The 22719-nt window shown below is 43.3% G+C and overlaps 1 protein-coding gene across 1 annotated transcript in view; it reads left to right on the top strand.

Moving 5' to 3' along the window:
• LOC101721915 (stereocilin-like) overlaps nt 1–22719 on the top strand; it is a 45840-nt gene that overhangs the window by 19146 nt on the left and 3975 nt on the right. Inside the window, 7 exon segments of the mRNA XM_087207997.1 lie at nt 7354–7360; nt 20138–20508; nt 20774–20906; nt 21254–21431; nt 21707–21750; nt 21934–22101; nt 22244–22309. Coding sequence (XP_087064123.1) covers nt 7354–7360; nt 20138–20508; nt 20774–20906; nt 21254–21431; nt 21707–21750; nt 21934–22101; nt 22244–22309 — 967 coding nt within the window.

Raw genomic sequence — 22719 nt, forward strand, 5'->3', positions numbered from 1 at the left:
TTCTTTTGACTCTCAGAGGTCAAAATGGTTAATGAGTATGTATGCTAATAAAGATGTTGATACCAAATATGCAGTCTGTTTTAGGAAGAAAAAGTCATAAAGATGACAAACAGCTTTTTTGTTGCTGTGTTTACTGAATACTCAAAGGCTGTGGTTCTGATGCATGAGGGGTGGGACACATGACTTAAAGCATTTTTATCTAGTTTAAAAAGCAGTATGAAATAGAAGACTGAAAATTGTTTCCTGGGCCTTCTGGTTGTTGACTTTTTAGTGTGTACTATATATATGGAAAGAATCTTGTGTGAAACATTCTGTACCTCTAAAATGTTCATATTCAAAGACTATCAAGTAACACCTGTATTGAAAGAACCAGTAAAAACAAATCAACCCATGCTGTGTAACATTTCTACTAAGGTGCTTTTGCCAAGGGATACCCTATGCTAGCCTTGGTTTCCTTCTCACATCATTAAAGGCAGCGTTAGCCAAAACAACCTCTTATGGCCCTCTTCCAAGGAGACTTCACTGTGTGTTTTCTTTCTCTGGTCATTTCAATCGTTCAAGATTATATCTCAAACTGTGGCTTTCTTTTCTGTACAACAACTCCATGCTCTGCATTTCTTTCAACTTTATTATTTTCTTCCCCCTCTTTGTGTGTATTTTCTTCCCCTCCCTCTCCTACCGATCCAGGCAGTGTCTTACAGTTTGAGCTTCATGGAAACCCACCCAGCTGTCCTCCAAGAGAATCTGCCTGGGTATAGCTCAGTCATTGGCCCTGGCATCTCCCTGTTTGTGTTTCACCCTTTTCAGATAGAAATCTCCATAACATGTGTATAGTCCACTTCGAATGGCACCACAGTGGAGTGGAAATACTAGTGAAGGGAAACTATCTGTGATGAAGCATCTTGGCAGAGAACTGTACTTTTCTACCCCTCCTCAGTTTGATTTTTCTCATTTTCTGTTGAAACAAACACACACTTAAGATGTCTCTGGTTGGAGTCTCTGTTCCCATGGCCCTTAACAGTCAATGTTAGCAGAGAAAGGAAACAGAGCACAGGCAAAGAGTCAATCTCACAGAGCAGATGAGAAAACACTTCATAGGAGCTGAAATCATCTACCCAAAGTCACATCCTACTAAAGGTACAAGCCATGAGGAAAGGAAAGTAGATCTCCAGATTGCCAGTTCAGGACCTTCCTCCAGTTGTCCAAAATATTTGATCACCACTAGGAAATTGATTTGAGAAGAAAGGGAGTGTGTAATGTCGAGAAGGAGTGACAATGACTGCAGACTGCAAGGATGAAGAGAGGGTACTGGAGGACCTCTGGGTGGCTGAATCCACAGAGAACACACACCCAGTGGGCAGAACGCTGATCGCTGTCCACAGGTGATGACCGAGGCTTCCTTCAGGCAACCCACAGAAACTCCAAGATTCTCCCAGGTAGCGGTAGGTTTGGTAATTGGTTGATGCCACAAAGCAGGCAGTTGAAAGATCCAAGGTAGCCAAAAAAGGTCAGATTGACAACCAGAAGATGAGACTGGGTGAGGAGACTGCAGGAGACTCAGAATGGTATCGAAAAGACTGGGTGAGTCTGAGGTAGTGACGTCTCATGAGACAGACATGAATGTCCCTCTTACTCTTGTGCTCTCATATTGTAGAGAGTCCCTCAGAGTGTCTTTGAAATAGTCTGCAGTAAACCTTTTTATGTGGTATAGATTATATTTCACAAGATAACAGCAATTATTATACCTATGACTATGTATTATATGTATTGTACAGTTAAAATCCTTGTGGAAGAAGAGGACCTCTGTCTAGAGCAAGACAGATTTTCTGAGAACACCATGGTCCATGTGATTAAAATGTGAACTTATTGCAGCATTCAAGGACCAAAGGAAAGTACTTGAGAGCCCTTTGAGTAACCTGGTTGAAGAGGAAGTTGGCATCCACCGAGTGCACCTTGTGGGGAATGATGCCATCCAAGGCCTTTTCTCTTAGTCCCTCTTCCTAGAGATGGGCTGGGCCACACCAAGTGGACCTGTGTCTCTCTTCTGATCTCCTTCCCCCCATCTCCTTTACTGCTGGGCTTGTTTCTTGGGGAAGCCTTGATTTTTCATTCTTATATTCAGAGATTTTCTTTCCTGTCAGTTGCCCAAGCCGTATCCTTTTTCATTCATTTATTAGTACAAGTTTGCAGTATATAACGTATCCTAATGTGGACTTGGCAAATGTGTATAACACATTGTTTTCTTTTTTCATCTCCTTTCCATCGTCTCCTTCACCCTTAGCTCCATCTCTTGATCCTCTTCCCATTAGTGGGTTGATCCTCTCACAACCAGACTCTGACCATGAGCACCAATCACCCCAGAGATAGAATAGAGAGCAGACTGCAAACATTTCCTCTTGTGCAGCTTCACTGAAATTTTTACACCCAGAATTTGCTGCCTCTGGCTGCTTGGTCAACACAGACATCAGGCCATCTGGCTCTTCCACTCAAGAAAGGCATTGAGGAATGCTTGTGTCTCTTCAGGTAAATGAATCCAGAGAGACAGTTACCATAGCCTCCTCGCCAGCACATAGACAGCTAGCACAGAGTCTAGAACTCTCCCATTCTCTATCTGCCATGCATAGGCCTACAGCCAGGTAAAACAAAGAGGAGTATATTTATTTCTGAGAGAAGAAGACCACTCACTGGTGGAAGATAGGAGGTGAGCATCCAGGACAAACGATATAACAAGGTTTTCTGATTTTCTGTGGAGAAGAAGTCAACACAATCTGGCCTCACTGTGTATCTATCCAAAAGATAATTCAGTATTTTTAGACAGCAACACAGTCTCGAAAATACTAATTCTCTGCCCTGGAGAAAAAAAAAATCCGAATGTACTTTTCTCCATACCTCACCCCATCATATTTTCAAGAACATCTACCTTGGAAGATAGTTTCCACATTTTTCTCTTGATGTTCATTCTTTTTGAAGCATTGCAAACTAACCATGCCCAACAGATTTCTGCAGGAAATTCAAGAAGAGGCTGTGAAAAAGGCCTTTGGTGAGTGACACCGTGTGCCCCAGCATAAGGGAAGGGAGTCTGCAGCTAGCCCAGCTTGATGTGCACTGCCTTTGATTTCGATACCCCGCTCAGCGCTCTTCTCACTACCTCCTATTATGCCTGTGATAAAGTGAGTCAGGCTTGAGTTCTAAGCAGCGGAAAGTGTGTGGAGCTGGCTTTGGGTGAGGAAACCTACAGATTTAATCCTTTTTCTGGGTGGTCAGTTTTCAGGGTGCCTAGATGGATCTCAGGGATGGCTCTAGAAGCTGAAGAAAAGGATTCCAGAGAAAGGGCAAATAAGCAAGATCCCAGGGCCTGGAAAATTCTGAAAAGTCTACTAAAAATGCACATAGTGATTTAACATAGTAATAAGGGAAGTGGCATTTACAAGAAGTAAGACAGAGTCTTCCATCCATTGTGACAGGTACATGTGGCCGTGTGAACTCATAATTTCTCTGGGAGAATGGATGAAGTGGCCAGTGTAAACGTGTCTAAAAGAGCTGGAAATAGGGTCACTGAGAGGTTGGGAGGTGTGAAGCATGCACTTCCATAGAATACTCTTTGGTATCTTTGTGAATTTTCTGTCACTTGAGTCTATGACTTTGGAAGTCTGAAAGTTTAAGCTCAAGGCCCAGCTCCCAAATTGCTAGGCCTTAACTTGGGCAAGTTCTTCACATCTTCTATCCCCTTTTTATACTGGTGCCACAGGACAGAGTAAGCTCCCAGGGCATGTCACTTACTAGAGGAAACCATCCAAATGTTGATCACTTAATGGACAGGTGGGGAAAGAAATGTGTTCTATGCATACAACATGATAGATATCAGACAGAAGAAGTTGTGGAGGACTCTCACACTCTGCTACATGGGTGAAGCTTGAATGTAGTCTGCTGAGCAAAAGAAGCCACATGTAAAAGATCATGTGTTTTATGATTCCGTGTGTGGGAAAGTTGCAGATGGGCAAATACAGAGAGATTAGTGGTTAGGACTGCTAATGTGTTACAAGGGTTTCTCCTTGGGATGATGAAAATGCTACAAATCCCATAGTGGACTAAATGCCACTGGGTTATCCTTTTAAGTGATGGGATCTGTTAGCAGAATTCTATCTAAGAAGCTTATTTTTAAAGTGTCAATTGCCAAATTTCACCTGCTGAGAGTCCTCTGCACTCATCCCGTTGTCCCCACTCCATTCTTTTCCTGACCCTCCACAAACCCACCAACTCCCACCCCACTACACCCAGCTTCTGTCCCTGCCCCTAAGGCTCCATGTCTCTGGAGAACCACCTCGGGAAGTTTGATGCTTGGGTTCTTCAGCACATTCCTCTCCTAAAATGGCTGTCCCTGTGCACACTCCTCTCCTAAAATGGGTGTCCCTGGGCACACTCCTCTCCTAAAATGGAAATGGACACTGGAAGCTACTTCTTTTCATCCATTGCTTCTGATGACCAAGGATCCAGGAAGTGACATGTGCCGGATTGGGTGAGAAGGAGTTGGTTGGCACCTCAACTTCAAATTCATTCCCTTTTGGGCAGGGGATTTAGCTCAGTGGTTTCACCACCTGCTGCGCCAGCACAAGGACCCAAGTTCGATCCCCGGTACCAAAAAAAAAAAATTTCATTCCCTTTGCAAGTTTGATCTTCCCTACCTGTGACCTCTAGGTACTGTGACATGAAACCTAGATTGCATGCCTGCAAATGGAGACTCTTCCACTCTATGAGGACTTCAGGAGGACTTAGGACCAAGACTGAGGACTTAATGCTTGTGCATTCATCAGAAACCCAGCCTGTAAGCGAACCTTGCCTGTAAAGGGGCACAGTGATATTGGCATTAAGTGTTTGAAAGTTAGTTCAAGTCATGCACCTCTGGTCCCCTGGTGCATGGCTGCTGTGAAGGTGATGATTTCTATTCCAGACAGTGTTTTGGGTGGGGCTTGTGCTGGAGATGCTCACTCCGCCAGGTATCACCATATGCTCTGGACCCAGGATCAGTGTAAACTCTGGCCACTCCTCTGGTAGCTTCTCCAACTATAATATTAGGTGCCCTAAGTATGTTGGAGATGCATCATGAATCGAGTTTCTTCTGCCAGCTTCCTCATGAACAGGATGATGTTTTGCCTTTCTTCTGCTCAACCCACACCACCAAGAGACATCTTGCACCTTGTCTAAATTGCACTCTTCACCCTGGCCTTACATTCTGTCTTCTGCCATTTTACCCCTTCCAGATCCTACTTCTAAGCCCACATAATCTCTCCTCTTTGGAGTTGTTATTTATTGCTCCTGCCTCAGTTTTGATTCTGTGTGCCCATGTTCTCCCATCTGAATCTAAATTCCTTCTTTCTAACGCAGCATTTAATCCCCACCCATATGAAAGAAAACCACAGAAATCAGCATCTCAGAACTCAAATCTACTATCTATTTACTTATATTGCACTTATATTACTTATATTATTTACTATCTATTGCTTATATTGCACCATTTCTACTTAAAGGATATATGCAGTTATATTAATCTTCAACAGTACATCAGAATCAAAAACTATCTACTTCTCTCTCTACATAACTATGTGCATAACCACTCAGTAGCCAAAATGCCCAGGCAGTCCTGGTGACTTTCATCTTATGTATCCGTAGTATTGAGCAACTTCATTGTCGCTCTCCCTCTGCCTGAAAAAATGCAGCTTCCCTAAGGAGGTGCACTTGGCTGCCAGCTCCTGCTCTAGCTGAGCCTGCCTCTTCATCACTTCTTGATCTGGCCTTTGTTCCTCTGTGATGGGGCTTAATGTGACTGGCTTGGGAACACTGGGCTCCCTCCAAGGAATTGGCTGGCAGCTGAAGTCTTGAATGAGAAATGGGTTGTGAGGCTGAGGCAGGGCCCTGTACTTGGTCACAGCAGTGGCAACAGACTCCCTTCCAAGAGAGGCAAAAGGTGATATTGCTTGGAGTGCAGGCTTACACACTGCAGACTGAGGAAGTCCAGGCTGTTTTGCAGTGGTCCAGTGTGGTGGCCTGGCATTTCCCAGGACCGAGTGAGCTGGTTTGACAGGACCCATCAGAGACATGCTGCCAGCTGCTGTTTGGGATGGCTGAGCTGTGTTAGTAACAGTAGGATGGACAGGGTGAGCTACAGGGTGTCGCCATGAGGCTGGAGGCTGTGGCCTTCGAGAAACTGGTCTTGCTTGAGGCTTTTCTGGGCTAGGAAAAGGCAAAGGTATTAACTTCCCCTGCCCAGGTGGTGGCAGCTCACCCAGGGATGCAGATGAAGCCTCTGTTTCAGCAGTGCTGTGTGAGCTCTGGAAGTCGTCCCAGATACTCTCAGGCCTCTGCCCCTCACATGGGGCCCTTTGCCATGGTTTGGCTCTTGGTGATATCTTGGAGTTTTTGGTGATACTCAATTTTCCCAGTGCCTAGGAGGAAAAGGGCCCAGCTGTCTTAACTGTCTTCCTACCTAATGGGAGGAAAGCCTGCACAGACTATACCACGTGCATGCCTAGGCAGGTGTGAGGCATTTTAAAGGCCTCTTGGCCAAGCACCAGTTGGTTTCTCTTGTGCTTCACATTGAGAATAGTTGGCTTTTCTCCTTCCTTGACTTTGGGCCCTGACTGACTCCTCTATTGCATTTTCTTGCTTTTGTTTTCTCTGGTCCCCTTGATTCTAGCTTGCCCACATCCCTTAGCTTGGCTGGTACTGCTAAATGCTACATTCAGGGGTTTGCTGTTCCTCAGCTCAGCCATGTCCACGTGAGCCCTGTCATTAGTTGCTGCACTGCAAATGAGCTCTTGTCCCCCTAATAGGTTCTTGGAGGACTTCAGCTGCATTTTAGCCTCAGGAGCTGCATTGTTTTGCCTGGAGGGTTTATGCTTGTTCTTCCTCACCTTAGGTGAAGGGCCCTTGGTGATGGCTGAGTTCTGATGCATCTGATTCACCTTGATGACTCCAGTTTCTTGGGCTTTGATGGCTGTGGGATCATTGGACTGTTCAAAATTATTGAAGGAATGGAATATCTGTGGAAGACAAATGTCCTCCACTAGGACTGCACTGTCTGTCCATCCTGGGCTACTCTCAATCTCCTTGTCAAAAGTCCCTTGGTTCTGGAGACTCAGGTGGCAGTTTGTCCAGAGGGCATCTGCATAACCAGGCTTTTCTTGGCTTGGAGGCTCAAAGGAAGCCATCAGCTCAGGAGAGTCATGGACCTCTGGGGAGAGTAGAGGTGGATCTTGGTTGTCTATTAAGATCTTGTGGACATTCGGAACCTTTGACACCTTGCTTCTCATCTCATCCCAGTTCTCCTTCTCTAGTTGCTCCTGGATTGTATCCAAGGCCAAGAGTTGAGTGGAACTCTGATCTGAAGCTCTCTTTGAAATGTCCCCAAGCTCTTCTGGTGGGCTCCTCTCAAGCAAATGAGCACATTTGTTAGTGCATGATTGGGGAAACTCCAGAGGTTGTTGCACATATGGTGCCTGGCTCAGGGCTTGCCATCCCAGGGATGTCTGTGTGTCTGGGGAAGCTTCCCTCACTGCAAAGGAAGCATGGAAAGCCAGTCCCTGCTAAGTGAGTTGCTCCCCCTTCACAGCAGCACAGCCCTCAGCAGCTCAGGAACAGTCAGCAAGGTCTTTCCATCACCTCTGCTTAAGGACCAAGGACAGAACCTCACTTTAGTAGCTAGGAGATAACTGTTCATCTTCTTCCTGTTTATCACCTGATGTCTTTGTTTCTTGACTTACCTTTAGGTCCTAGGGATGTTCTTAGTCAGAGGAAATGTGAAAATGATTTTAGAATAGGACATGATTTGGGCACAGTAGTAGAGCACTGCATACTATGCACAAGGCTCTGTGCTCCATCCGATGTACAACACACCTTCTACACATACACACACACAGAGATGCGTGGTTGTACAAGCACCCCTACATGCATACACGCTTAGAGTTCCTCAAGTGTAGAATCCTAGTATCAAGTCTACTCTCTAGCTCATTCAAGAATGCTTCTTGCCATGGGCTAGGAGAGAGAAGAGGCATTCCTCATGTAAAATGTAATCAGGAAAAATATTGACCCATGTGCTTTGGACAGGATTTCTGAAACACAGGGTCATAAACCTTGATGAAAATGAAGGAAAACTAAACTTCCCTTACCATGATATATTTTGAAGTGTCTTCCAAAAGGATCACAGCAATAGAAGTGTGAAGGAAATTGCTTTTGTGAGGGTGGTAAAGAGGGACTCATCCCCAAGAGCTCTGAAGTGTGGCCTATCTTAGTGCACTCCTGAAGGTCTCTTCAGTGCAGCCTGGATGACCATTATGGTGTCGTGAATTCCCTGCTTATAAAGTCTGAAAGTGGAGTGACCTGAGCCAAGGTAGTTGGTAAAGTCTCAGGACTGAGATTCTCCCTATCTGTCCACTTACCAGTACCCAGATGAAGATTCAATCCTCCTTCATAATGCTAAATTTATTCCCTTCCCTTCTTGCTCTTGGTATACACCTTGGAAACTTGTTGTCATGTTTGCTTGAGCAGTTCCTGAGTAGTAGATGGCTGAGATGGAGACATGTTATGATATCTGTGAGCTGAAACTCCTTCAGCACCATCACTATTTCTGGTTAAGGGGCACAGGCCTTCTGTGGGACACACAGCCATAGGGTTGCATGCAGGGCAAAGCTCTATAGAAAGCAGAGGCCCTATCCCACCCTCACTGTAGTAGTAGCTGTGTCCCTGATTTGTAATGTGTAGTGGTGGTGTCCCCTGAACCAGGCTGACAATGATGATGGAGATATCAGGATAGTGGCTTTGGAATGGGCTGTCATCGCTGTGGAAGCAACTGCTGTGCCCTGGTCAGTGGCAGTCAATGTGAAGTTCTCAAAGGGCAGATGCCTGTTTTCAGAGCTTACCCTGAGATCCCACTGCCAAATACCTGGATATGAAGGAACCGAAGTGCACACCTGGCTCTGGCCAGTAGCCCCCAATATCTGCTTTGCTACAGTGCTAGTACAGGTAGGCTGTAGCAGTGATTGGCTGGAAGGAGGTAGCAGAGGCTGAAGGCAAGAGCTATGCTGAACTGAGAGCTGGAGCCCTCACTCTGGAGGAATGGCAGGCACTTGCTGTAAGGGAGTAGCTTGGCTTACCAGGGAAAATGAGAGCTCCAGAGAACTGGAAGTTCCAAAAATATGACAGATTGTGAACATTTTCTTTGAGAAAGAAGAGGGTCATAAAAACATGGGTGCGAGAAGCCAGGTGTGGCAGTACATGCCTGTAATTCCAGCACTTGGGAGACTAAGGCAGGAGGTCTCTATGAACTCAAGGCCTGCCTGGGCTACATAGTGAGCTCAAGATCAGCCGGAACTATACAGTGATAACCTGACTCAAAAAAAAAAAAAAAAAAAAAAACGCAATGGGTGAGATTCACAAATTCTTACTCTATTTGAGCAGCAACATTATCTATCCTAAATTTCTTGTAATCAAGAAGCTTGTGATGTCCTCCATTCCAAGCCCAGAGGTAGTTGCTTCTGGGCCACCATTCCACTACTCCCAGCCCAGAGGCTTCTGGGCTCCCATTCCACTGCTCCCAGCCCACAGGAACAGGCTTCCAGGTGACAGTTCCACCACTCCCAGCCCAGAGGAAGGGGCTTCCGGGCCGCCAATCCACCAGTTCCAGCCCAGAGGTAGGGAGTTCTGGGCTGCTGTTCTACCACGCCCAGCGCTGAGGAGGTGAGCCATGCGGGTGCCAAAAGCACCCCCACCCACCAAAATGAGAAGACACATAAAGAAGTCTCAAAACCAGACTTCCATATCACCTACAGCAAATGCAAAGGGAAAGGAGATGGAACATTCTGATACTCAACCACCTGGACTCCCTGAACTGGCAACAAAAAAGGATCTGGAAAAAATGAAATCAGAAATAATTTCTCACATAACAGCAGAGATTGTGCTCACAGTGCAAGACATGATTAACAAATCTAGAGAGGACACAGATAAAATAAATACAGGAGCTGAGGAACAGGATGGAATCCCAACATAAGAAACAAATGGAATCCATAAAACAGATACAAACAGATTTCCAGAGATTAAAAACTCCATTGAAAGTCTACACTTCAGAATGAGCCAATGTGAGGACAGAATTTCAGATATAGAGGATAAGATTGCAATTAGTGACCAGGAAAAGAAAAATTGCTCCAAAATTGTAAGGGACCATGGGAAATCAATCCAGAAGCTGCTAGACAATGCAAAGAAGAAAAACATAAGACTGATTGGAGTCAATGAAGAAATAGGAGTGCAGATGTCATAAAAAAAACTGTTCACAGAAGTAATGGCAGAAAACTTACCAAGCAGGGGAAAAGAACTTCACATACAGTTAAGTGAGGCATAGAGGAGGGCAACTAGCCTTGATCAAAAAAATAGAGAAATCTACGTATAGGATTATAATTGTTAAGATTCCAGAAACCCAGCCGAAGAACAAAGTTCTACAAGCAGTTAGAGAAAAGAAACAAATCACATATAAAGGAAAGCCCATCAGAATCACAGCAGACTTCTCAATGCAAACTCTCAAGGCAAGAAGACCTTGGACATATGTCAAGGGCTTGACATGTTTCAAGCCCTAAAGAAAATCAGTCTCCAACCCAGATTGATGTACCCTGAAAAACTATCTTTCAAAATTGATGGAGAAATAAGATACTTTCATGACAAAGAGCACCTCAAGAACTTCACGAATACCAAACCAGCATTCCAAGAAATTTTACACAATAACCTAGGAAAAGACAATGAGGATCACAATCCTGGGAATCCATGCAGAATGAGTCCACTGGCATGACAAGAAATTAAATCCAAAGAGGGAGAATCCAACAAAAATTAAAAGTCATGACAAGGATAAGTCAGTACACATCAATTGTAACCATCAATATTAACGGTCTCAATTCACCAATCAAAAGAAATAGACTGACAAAATGGGTCAAGAAGCAAAATCCAACAATATGCTGCATAAAAAAATCACATTTAATTCAAAAAGATACTCATAGATTGCAAATTAAAGGGTGGAAAACAATCTTCCAAGTGATGGGAACCTGAAAAAAAGGAGGGGTAGCTATCCTCTTTGCAGATCAAGTAGATTTCAGACCAACACTGATTAAGAGACACAACGAAGGACACTACAGCCTTGTAAAGGGAACAATCCAACAGGAAGAGATGACAATCATAAATATATATGCACCAAACACCAGTGCACCCAACTATATAAAACAAATACTAACTGACATGTCTCATATATGCACTAATACAATAGTAATGGGGGACCTCAATACCCCACTGTCACAAATAGATAGATCAACTGGAGAAAAAATAAGCAATGAAACACTAGAAGTTAATACAACTCTTGAACATATGAACTTAACAAATATTTACAGAGTGTTCCACCCCACAAAATCAGAATACACATTCTTTTCAGATGTACATGGGTAGTTCTCCAAAGTGCTTAAGTAAGTACAAAGGAATTAAAGTTATCTCCTGCATATTATCAGATCATAGTGTGATGAAATTGGAGATCAATAGCAAAAGAAACAGTAAGAATATCATAAACACATGGAAATTGACCAACACCCTTCTGAGTAACCAATGGGTCACAGAGGAAATTAAAGAAGAAATCAGACACTCCCTACAATTAAATGACAATGACAACATAACATATTGGAATCTATGGGACTCAATGAAAGCAGGCTTATGAGGTAAATTCATAGCAGTGAAAACACATATAAGGAAAAGAGAGCGAGCCCAATTACACAACCTGATGCTGAACCTCATGCTTCTAGAAAAAGAAGAGCAGAACAAACCCAAAGCTCATACAAGGGAGGAAATTATAAAGATCAGAGGAGAAATCAATGCAATGGAGACTAAGAGAAAGATACAAAAATTAATGAAGCCAACAGTTGGTTCTTCGAAAGAATAAACAAAAATTGACAAACTCTTAGCCAACCTTATCAGAAAAAGAAAAGAAAAGGCCCAAATCTGTGCAATTAGGAATGAAAAGGATGAACTTACAACAGACACAGTAGAAATCCAGACTATCATCACTACCTACTTTCAGAACCTATATGTCAGTAAGTTGGAAAACACAGAAGAAATGGTCACATTTCTAGATATGTATGAATTACCAAAGTTGAATGAAGAAGACCTAAAAATTCTAAGCAACCCAATATCAACAAATGAAATTGAAAACAGAATTAAAAACTTACCAACTATGAAAAGCCCAGGTCCTGATGGCATCACTGCTGAATTCTACAAGACATTTAGAGAGGAACTACTGCCACTACTGTTTAAACTCTTCAATGAAATTGACAGGGAAGCAATACTCTGAAATTCATTCCTGGAAGCAAGAATCACCTTGATCTCCAAAGCAGAGAAAGACCCAACTGAAAAAGGGAACTACAGGCCATTAGAACTAATGAATATATATGCAAAAATCCTTAATAAAATACTGGCAAATAGAATGCAGGAGATCATACACCCTGACCAAATGGGATTCATCCCAGGGATGCAGGGATTGTTCAACACACACAAATTAATCAATGTATTACACTATATCAATAGAACCAAGTACAAAAAAATATGATCGTTTCAATAGATCCAGAAAAAGCATTTGACAAAATCCAACACGTGTTTATGATAAAAGCCCTACAAAAAATTCGAATAGACAGTCTCTGCCTCAATATGATAAAAGCCATCTATGAAAAACCAACAGCCAGTATCATACTAAATGGTCAAAAACTGAAATTCTTCACACTATAATCAGGAACAAGACAAGGATGTCCACTCTCACCACTCTTGTTCGATATAGTTTTGGAAATATTAGCCATGGCAATTACACAACAGAAAGAAATAAAAGGAATAAAGATAGGAATTTAAGAAGTCAAATTGTCATTATTTGCAGATGACATTATACTCTATATAGAAGACCCCAAGAACTTCACAAAAACTCTGCTAGACTTAATAACCAAGTTCAGTAGAGTAGCTGGATTCAAGGTCAACACACAAAAATCAATAGCTTTCCTCTACACAAACAATAGACTCACTGAGACAGAAATAGGGCAAATAATTCCTTTCACAATAGCATCCAAAAACCTGAAATTCCTATGAATCAACCTAACAAAAGAAATCAAAGACCTCTTCTCTGAAAACTATAGCACTCTGAAATGAGAGACTGAAGATGATATCAGAAAATGGACAGACATCCCTTGCTCCTGGGTAGGAAGGATTAATATAGTGAAAATGGCCATACTTCCAAAACTGCTATATAGATTCAATGTAATCTCAATTGAAATCCCAGCAGCATCCTTCATGGACCTTGAGAAAAGAATTCAAAAATTCATTTGGAACAAGAAGAGACGCAGAATAGCAAAAGCAATTCTAGGTAACAGAGACATGGCATGGGGTATCACAGAACCCAACTTGAAACTATACTACAAAGCTACTGTGAGAAAAACAGCATGGTATGGGCAAAGAAACACACCTGAGGACCAGTGCAACAGATTAGAAGATGCAGAAACAACTCCAGATACACTCAGTCATCTCATCTTTGATAAAGGAGCCAAACCCTCACTGGAGGGAAGATAGCACCTTTAATAAATACTGCTGGAATAATTGGGTTTCAACTTCCCAAAGATTAAAAGTAGACATATATCTCTCACCATGCACTAAACTAAAAATGAAATGGATTAAGAATCTAAATATTAAAAGAGAAACACTAAATTGCCTGGAACAGAGGTTAGGGAGAACTCTTGAAGACTTCAGTGTAGGAAAAGATTTTATGAACAAAACCTCAGTTGCCCATGAACTAGCACAAACAATCAACAAGTGGGATGTCTTCTTATTAAAAAGCTTCTGCACAGTAAGAGAAATCACCAACAGTGTGAAGAGACAACCCACAATGTGGGAAAAACTCTTCACCTGCTATTCCTCAGACAAAGGTCTACTATCTAGAATCTACAAAGAACTTAAAAAAAATCAGACCTTCCAAATTTAAAGACTCAATCCAAAAATGGGCATCTGAAATGAACAGACATTTCTCAGACAAAGAAGTAGAAATAGCAAATAAACATATGAAAAAGTGTTCAACATCACTGGTCATTGGAGAGATGCAAATGAAAACAAAGCTGAGATTCCACCTCACTCCAGAAAAAATGGCTGCTATCATGAAATCAACCAATAAAAATTGCTGGCAGTGCTGTGGGGAAAGAGGAACCCTGCTCCATTGTTGGTGGGAGTGTAGACTGGTGCAACCATCATGGAAATCAGTATGGAGATACCTCAAAGAACTACGCCTGGAAGTCCTGTTTGACCCAGCTATTCCTCTGCTGGGTATCTTCCCTAAAGAATTAAAAGAATCATACCACAGTGATATATGTGCACCCATGTTCATAGCAGCACAATTTGTAATAGCTAAAACTTGGAAGCAGCCCAAATGTCCATCAACTGGAGACTGGATAAAGAAAATGTGGTTTTTAAATAAAATGGAGTACTTCTCTGCTATAAAAAAAAGAGAAATTAGGGATGGGGATTTAGCTCAGCAGTTTCGTCTCCTGCTGTGCAAGCGCAAGGACCAGAGTTCGATCCCCGATAAATAAATAAATAAATAAATAAATAAGAGAAATTGGAGACACTTATAATTAAATGGATGCAAATTGAGGAGATACTCTTAAGTGAAATAAATAGGACACACATGTTTAAATACCGAATAGTTTCTCTAGTGTGAGAAACTGAAAGTGTAAATAAGGACTAAAAGGTATAATAGATAATGTGAAACAGGAAGACAAGGGAAAAAAGGGGACGAGGAAGTAGGAGGTGTAGGGGAAAGGAAACCAGTGAATGGAATTAATATGAGAAAATGAAAAACTGGAAACAAAGTCTTTGTAAATAGGGAGGGATGGAGGGGTTGAATGGAGGACAGGGGAAGGGGGAAAAATAACAAAAGAGATTATGTAAAGGTTCAAATTTCCAATGATCAATGTCATTATATTGTATACCTGAAATCTACCAATAAAATAAAATTTTTTAAAAAAGAAGCTTGTGTTGCCAATATTTAAGGAGATACCAGCAATCAAAGGCTTTCAGGTGGCCTTTAAGTGCTACAGTGGTGTTTGGAACTCTTCCTGTGAACTGCCAACCTCCCAGGGGGTCACCAAAGCCCAAGGAGGTCTTGTTCATAGTTCACACATGCTCCACAGTCCTAAAGCAGACTTCTCCCTACCCTGTTCTGCCCTTCAGCCTGCCCTTCAACCTGAGTGGTGGATTTGGAGCCTTTCAAACCCAGAAGGTCCTTAGAGAACTATAACCTTATCAGTTATGAGTGGGGATACTGAGACAGGAAAGGTCCATTGACTTGTTCAGGTCCTCCCATGTTGTACTACTGGGACCAGGTTACAGAGCATTACTTCCCTTGCTCAGGACTGCGTGCTGGGCACAGGCCAGAAACCAGCAGGAAAGGAACTTTTCACCTCCATGTGTTTGCAACTTACTTGCTAAAAGACAGTGTGACTCTTCCCATTGTTATCTTTGTGCTTGTGCAGGACCCTCACTGTCTCCCAGGGGTCATTTATAACCCACGGTGGTCATTAAATTGCAAGGGTCGTTTTTTCCTTTCTTCAAGCCTAGCCTCTGATCCTGTTGCTGTAACTACTGAGGCTTAGTTTCTCAAGAAGTGATTTTGGGAAGAAAAACTTTCTGATCTACAAGTTACTCATCTACAAAGTGACAGTCATGCAAACAAGCACAGTGACAGTTCACCCATGCATGAAAGGGACATATTACATGTGGTATACCTAGATGGAGATAGAAGAGGTGCTGGAAGTGTAGAAAGTAAAATGAACATATAGCACCACAGACTGAAAAGGAATGGATAATAATGAAAATTGAAATTTAGCATGAAAGAATAGCTTATTTACTAGCATGAAAGCATGGTGAATTTATAAAGAAAGGAAGTTCTGTATAGGTGCAACATTAGGAAAGTGAACATGATTTATTCTATTGTAGGAAACTCAATAAACCAAAAATAGGTCACACTGGATGGTGATTTTGAATGTCATTCTCCCAAATACATGTGGGCAGGGAAAAGTGTATAACAAGCCTGAAACAGCAATAAATGTGAACATGTAGGTATCCATAATTTATATATTGCAATAAAACCTGGTATTGAACGTAGGCATGGTGGTGTGTGTCTTCAGTTCCAGAATTCAAGAGACTGAGGCAGGAGCATTCCTTCAGCTCAGAATTTAGAAATCAGACTGAACAAATCAATGAGACCCCATTTCAAAGAGAAACCAAAACCAAAACAAAACAAATATGAAAGGAGGGAAAAACAACTGTACAGCTCAGAACTCAAAACAAGTGTAAAGTAATTTGGTTATTGTGTGCATTTGCCTTTGTGTTGAAAATCACTCAACAAGGAATAGATATCCCTTGAGACAGATTTTACACTTGATATCATCACAGAACAAGGTGGGGAAAAACACTGGAAAATGATTGTGAATGTTTCCATTTCTCCTCTCAATCTAGTAAATAGTCACCATAAACATTTGAGAATGTATGTCACTCCTAAAGCCTACCAAGTCCATCACTGCTAGAACATAATGAAAATAATATTTTGGTTTTTTCACTGTTGCTTAGTATTTTTAATTTTTTGTGATGTTCCTATATGTTACTCAATCAGTGCTTTAGTATTTTCATCCCTTCTTTTTTGTTTTCAATTTGTTTGTCTGTTTTTGCAGTATTAGCTAAAGAAGCCAGCAGCACTGTACTATTGGCCTACATCCCAGCTATTTTTACTTTATTTTCTTTTTTTGTGCTTTTTTATGCTTAGATAGGGTCTCACTAATTTATCCAAGGTGGACTTCAACTTGTGATCCTTCTGCCTTAGTCTCCTATATAGCTGGGAGAACAGGGGTTAAAAAAAAAATCTTTTAATGGTAGGAAATCTCACAGGTCACAAATTTGTTTTAGATAAATGTGGAATGAGTGATGTGAAGCATAATGTTGTCTTTTTATACGTGGACAGGGATTCCTTTTTATTCTCAGGTGTCAAAATGGTGTATGAGTATGTATATTAATGAAGATGTTTATATAAAATATGCACTGTATTATGACGCGAAAGTGTCATAAAGATGACAGTTTTCACCCAAAACTTACTGAGCACTCCAAGGCAGTGAGTGGTTCTTCTGCTGCAGGAGGAGTGACACACATCATTTTCTAAAAATTTGGTTAAGTTTAAAAATTAGTGTGAAATAGAAGGTGAAAAATTGTTTCCCTGGCCCTCAGGATGATTACATTTTTAGCATGTATATAGGAAGAATCATGTATGAAATATCAAAAATGTTCAGATTCAAAGACTATTGCCAGGTGTGAAGGCACATGCCTGTAATTCCCATCACTTAGGAGGCTGAGGTAGGAAAATCACTGCACAAGTTCGAAGCCAGCCTGGGCTACATAGTGAGTTCAAGAACACCTTGAACTACATAGTGAGACCCTGGCTCAAAAAAACCAAAAAAAGTCACTATCAAGTAGCATCTATGTTGAAAGCATCTGTAGGAAAAAAACTACCAAAGAATGTGACACATCTAACAAGGTGCTTTTTCCAAGGGAAACCCTATGGTAGTTTCCTCCTTAGACCATTAAAGAAAGCATTTGCCAAACCCGCCTCATTTTTCCCTTGTCTGAAATTTCACTGTGTGTTATTTCTCTGGTCACTTGGTGTCTTTGGTCGATGTCAAGACTCCATCCCAACCTATCATTTTCTTTTCTGGAGAAGGTCTCCATGCCCTCCATCACTTTCCTTTTTGCTGTTTTCTCATCCCTCATTTTGTGTATTTTCTACTCCCTTTTCCTCCAATCCAGGTAGTTTCTATTGGCCTCTGCTTCATGGAAACCCTCCCAAATGTCCTTCTCCTCCAGTATCTGCCTGGGTATAGCCTAGTCCTTAGGTCTTGGCCTCTTTCTGCTTGTTTTCACCCAGTTCAGATAGAAATCTACATAACATGTCAATAGTCCACTTCGAATGGCACCACAGTGAAAGTGGAAACACTAGTGCAGGAAGACTGTCAGTGATGAAACATCTTACTTAGCATGTAGCTGCTGTTTTATACCCCACCTAGGTTATTTTTCTCATTTCAGTTGAAACAAACACACTTAAGATGTTTCTGACTGACATCTCTGTTCCTATGGCCTTTAAAAGTCAGTGTTAGAAGAGAAAGGAAGCAGAACATGAGCAACAATTCAACCTCGGGGAACAGATGAGGAAATACTTTTGTACAAGAGAAAACCATCTATCCAAAGTCACAGCCCTACTAAAGGTTCAATCCATAAGTGAAAGTAGATTTCCAGATTTCCAGTTCAAGACCTTCTATAGCTCTAGCACACAGAAGGCTGAGGCAGGTATTTAGTCTCCCAAGGTATTTGGTCTCCACTAGGAAACTGATTTGGGAGGGGAGGAAATGTATAATACCAAAGACCTTTGAACTTATCTTTCCTTACCAGACATGGTCAGAGAAAGGACTACAGCAATTGCAGATGCCTAAAATGAAGAGAGGGTACTGGAGGACATCTGAGTGGCTGAAGCCAAAGTGAACAAATGTCCAGTAGGAAGAGCACTGCTCGCTGTCCACAGGCGATGATACAGGCTTCGCTTCAGACAACTCCACGGATACCCTAAAGTTCTACCACCCAGTGATAGGTTGGTGGTTGGATGATGTCACAAAGCAGGCAGTTGAAAGATCTGAGATAGCCAATAGGGAGGTCAGATTGGTGACCAGAGATGGGATTGGGTGGAGAAGCCACAGGATAATTTTAATACTATAGTACCTAAAAGGTGAGGGAGCGTTGGGGCCCTGATGTCCTGTGAGACAGATATGAGTCTCACACTTGGTCCAGGACACTTATCTTGTAGAGAACACCAAACTGTGTCTTTTAAATTATCTGTAATAAAGCTATGTGTTATGTATATTATATTTCACACAACAATGGCTAATATTCTCCCAATAACTATGAATCCCATGTAGAGTTAAAATCCTTGTAGGAGAGGGAAACAGACCTCTAGGTAGAGCAAGTTGTTCTGAAACCATCTTGGTCCATGTGATTAGTGAACTTACTGTAGCTGTCATAGATCAAAGGAAGGGACTAAAGAGCTCTTTGAGTAACCTGGTTGAAGAGGGTGAAGTCCACTGAGTGCATCTTGTAGGGAAAACTGTGGTAAAAGGCTTTCCTGTCTTGGTTCCTTCTCCTTTAGCTGGGCTGGGCCATGCTGGGTAAACTTGCACCCCTGTCCTGATCTCCTTCCCTCACTTCCTTCACTGTAGGGCTTGTTTCTTGCTCAAGTCTTGATTTTACATTCGTACACTCAGAAATGTTATTTCCTATTAGCTCCCCAAAGTTGGGGTATGTAAGTATGTATGCATGTTTGTTTGTATGTAGGTATGTATGTATGTATGTATTATGTTGTGATAATTAATTGGTTGTGTCAACTAGAGTACAAAAATGCCCAACTAAATTAGATCAGCACAGCTCTGTTATGGCTGAAGGGATTTACTGAAGGAAGATCCGCCCTGTGTAGGCTTATGGCCTGAATGAAATAAAAAGGAAATGAAAAAGGAAGGCTTGCTTCTGGGTCTTCAGAGGAGCTCCAGGATTACCTTCACCTTGGACATTGTCTCCTGGGTTTCAGTGCTGACTCTTCACCCTTCTAGCATCCTTCTAGACTCTTTGCCTCCAGATACAGACTTGCACAGGAATCTACAGTGAACTCTAGGCCTTCAGCCTTTGACTGGATCCTTCATATCTCCAGCACACAGACAGCCCATTTGCACTCTTCCACACCTGACTCTGTGGGTGGCCATTGTAAACCTACCTTGTAAATCCTTATATATTTATATATCTTGTGTCAAACCTGCTTTTCTAGTAAGCACTGATGAATACACATGTACTGATTCATTTATGCTTTATTAGCACACGATTGCAATGCATAATGTTTGCCTTCCTTGTGTGGAGTTGGTACATGTATATGACACATCTTCATTCTTTTATTTTTCAATCCCATTCTCTCTCCTATCTCCCCCATCCTCCCACCTCTTGGTCTCCTTTCTGTTAGTGTCCCAGTTCTTTCTTCACCAACCTTTCATCACTCATCCCATTCTTGGCTGTTTCTGACCTAATGCACTTCCCACCACCCCTGTTGGCCAATGTCAGTGTGTCCACATCTCTCTTCTATCATGATCGCCAGCTCAGCCCTTACCAGGTATGAGAATCATCTTCTTCACTTGTCTGCTAGTGGCATGACTCCTAGTGGGCCCCTCCCTACAAGTGTTCCCCTGACTCCAACACAAGGTGACCCTCCCCATCCTAGATACAGGCCCTGGAGGATAGCTGGCCAGCGGCAGGTCTTGGGCCAGGGTACGCCTGGCATGTGCTGTGAAGCCTGGTAAACCAGAGTGTTGAGGATGGTGAGGAGCAGGTCCACAGGTAAGTGGTTGTGGGATCAGTGATCAAAGCCAGAGTAGGAAAGATAAGAGACACAGGTATGGCTCCTATGGTGGATTGGTCTCCTAAGAAGGAAGGGACAAGAAGTAGGCACTGCCCCAGGCAGTGCAGAACTCCAGGAGAAATTCCTATAGTGCTTCAATCTTGTAGTTTAGGTATCAGAATACCTACCCCACATACCCACATAATTTCTGACTTAACACTAGCTTCAGGGACAGTGTGAAGGCCAGCTTCATGCCCTCCTCAGGCTTAGGTCCCTTGCTTGTTTCCTGAGCCCTGAGGAGCTACAAAGCCTGGTGCCCTTGAGTGATCCAATGGGGCCAGTAGAACGGGGGCTGTTGGAATGTGTGGCCAACGGGACCCTCAGACCAGAAGGACAGGTGAGCTCTTTGGCCCAGGCCTGCAAGATTTCAGGGGACTGTGTGAGTGGTGACACAGCCTGTGTGTCAAGCAGGCTCAAGCACAGTGGTGCCAGTCCTGGATCCACCTCTGTCACCTCCATTCCTTACTCTATGGTCATTCTCATCTGTTACCATCCCTCCCTGCCCCTATCCTATCTGGTGTACACCCTTTGCTATTTTGAACCTAATCTGTTCTGTTTCCTATCTCTTGCCATCCTCACTGGGTCCTGGGAAATCCAGACATGGTATTAAATGTGGGCTTAGAGAGAAGGTCCAAGGTTTAGTTGTCTTATTTTTTCCCAGTTCCAAACCTTCTTTGGTTACAGGTGGCGTATGAACTTTTTGGGGTGTTGCGCTCATCAGGAGGAACTGTACTAAGCCCCCCAGAGCTGCGGGTCTGGGCCCCTCTCTTTCCCCAGTTGGGCCTGCGCTTCCTACAAGAGCTGTCAGAGCCCCAGCTTAGAGCTATGCTGCCTGCCCTTCAGGGAACCAGTGTCACGCCTGCCCAGGAAAACCTGTCTTACTCCTTGGAGCCCCACTTCCTGGAGCCCTCGTCAAGATAATCTCATTTAGGGATACCATAAGCCCCTGCTTCTGCTGGGTGAGCACAAGAGGTAAACCCTGTGCTGATGAGGTCTCCCTTGTTCCCCTTCCTCAGATCGAGCAGGACCCTGAGTCAGAGTGGTCACTGGGGGGTTGGAGAGGGTGCTAGAAGTTTTAGAGGGTGGGCGCTAGGGACTTGGCTGCTGGGCCCTGAGAGATGTTGTTTCCTTTCCCATCCCAGGCTGCCCTGCTGCTTGGACGGCTCCTCCCTCGGCACGATGTGAGTAGCAGCAGCTTTCCAACATCCCCCTGGGGGTCTATGACCCTTGTTCTCCTGGCTCTTGCAACTGCCCTCTCCTCTCCCCCAGTTCCCCTTGTACCTCTGCCCTGTTTCACTGTGGCTCTTACCTTCCCCACCACCTTGTCCCCCTTCTTCACGCCTCTTGTCTCTCCTGCTCCTCAGCTGTCCTTGGAGGAACTCTGTTCCTTGCACCCTCTGCTGCCCGGCCTCAGCCCCCAGACACTCCAGGCCATCCCTAGGCGAGTTCTGGCTGGGGTCTGTTCCTGCCTAATCCCTGAACTGTCGCGTCTCTCAGCCTGCCAGACCGCAGCACTGCTGCAGACCTTTCGGGTATGAGAGAAACAGGGAGGGTGAGACCATCAGGGATATGGGCATTGGGTGGGAGGACAGCATCTTCCTTGGGACCAGGGCAGGCCTCCCCACTGCCTTACACATACCCAAACACAAACACACACCACTGATTCTAATGCAGGTGAAAGATGGTGTCAAAAGTACCAGTACAACAGGTGTCGGTGCAGCTGTGTGTGTTCCTGGTCAGGTAATGTGTAAGATCTCCCAACCGAGCTGCTCTCCATATTCTAGGACAGGTTCACCTGGCTGGTCCTGCCTCATATACTCCCCTACAGTGGCCCTGAAAGTTCAGGTTAGCTCTGTGCCCACCTAGATATTAGCAGCTCCCCTCAGTTCTAGAGGCAGGACAGCATGACCTACACTGTCCTACAATGTCAAAGACAGAAGGGCCTGAGAAATCTTCTCCACTGTCAAGTGAAGAGACCAAGGCTCAGAGAAGCTAAGAAATATGAGTTCATCGGGTGTCTAACTAGCAGCAACTTGACCACAGTAGCCTTCAGTGTAAGAGATCCTAGGTGTCCACTGCTACAGTGGCAAATGCCATCCCACCTTAACCTAGCTTTGGTTTCTGCACCTATGTCTCCCCTTCTCCGAGGG

The sequence above is a fragment of the Heterocephalus glaber genome, unplaced genomic scaffold (genome assembly GCF_053883595.1).
Source record: "Heterocephalus glaber isolate CG9 unplaced genomic scaffold, H.glaber_assembly_v1.0 deba00000901, whole genome shotgun sequence".
Taxonomy (NCBI): domain Eukaryota; kingdom Metazoa; phylum Chordata; class Mammalia; order Rodentia; family Bathyergidae; genus Heterocephalus; species Heterocephalus glaber.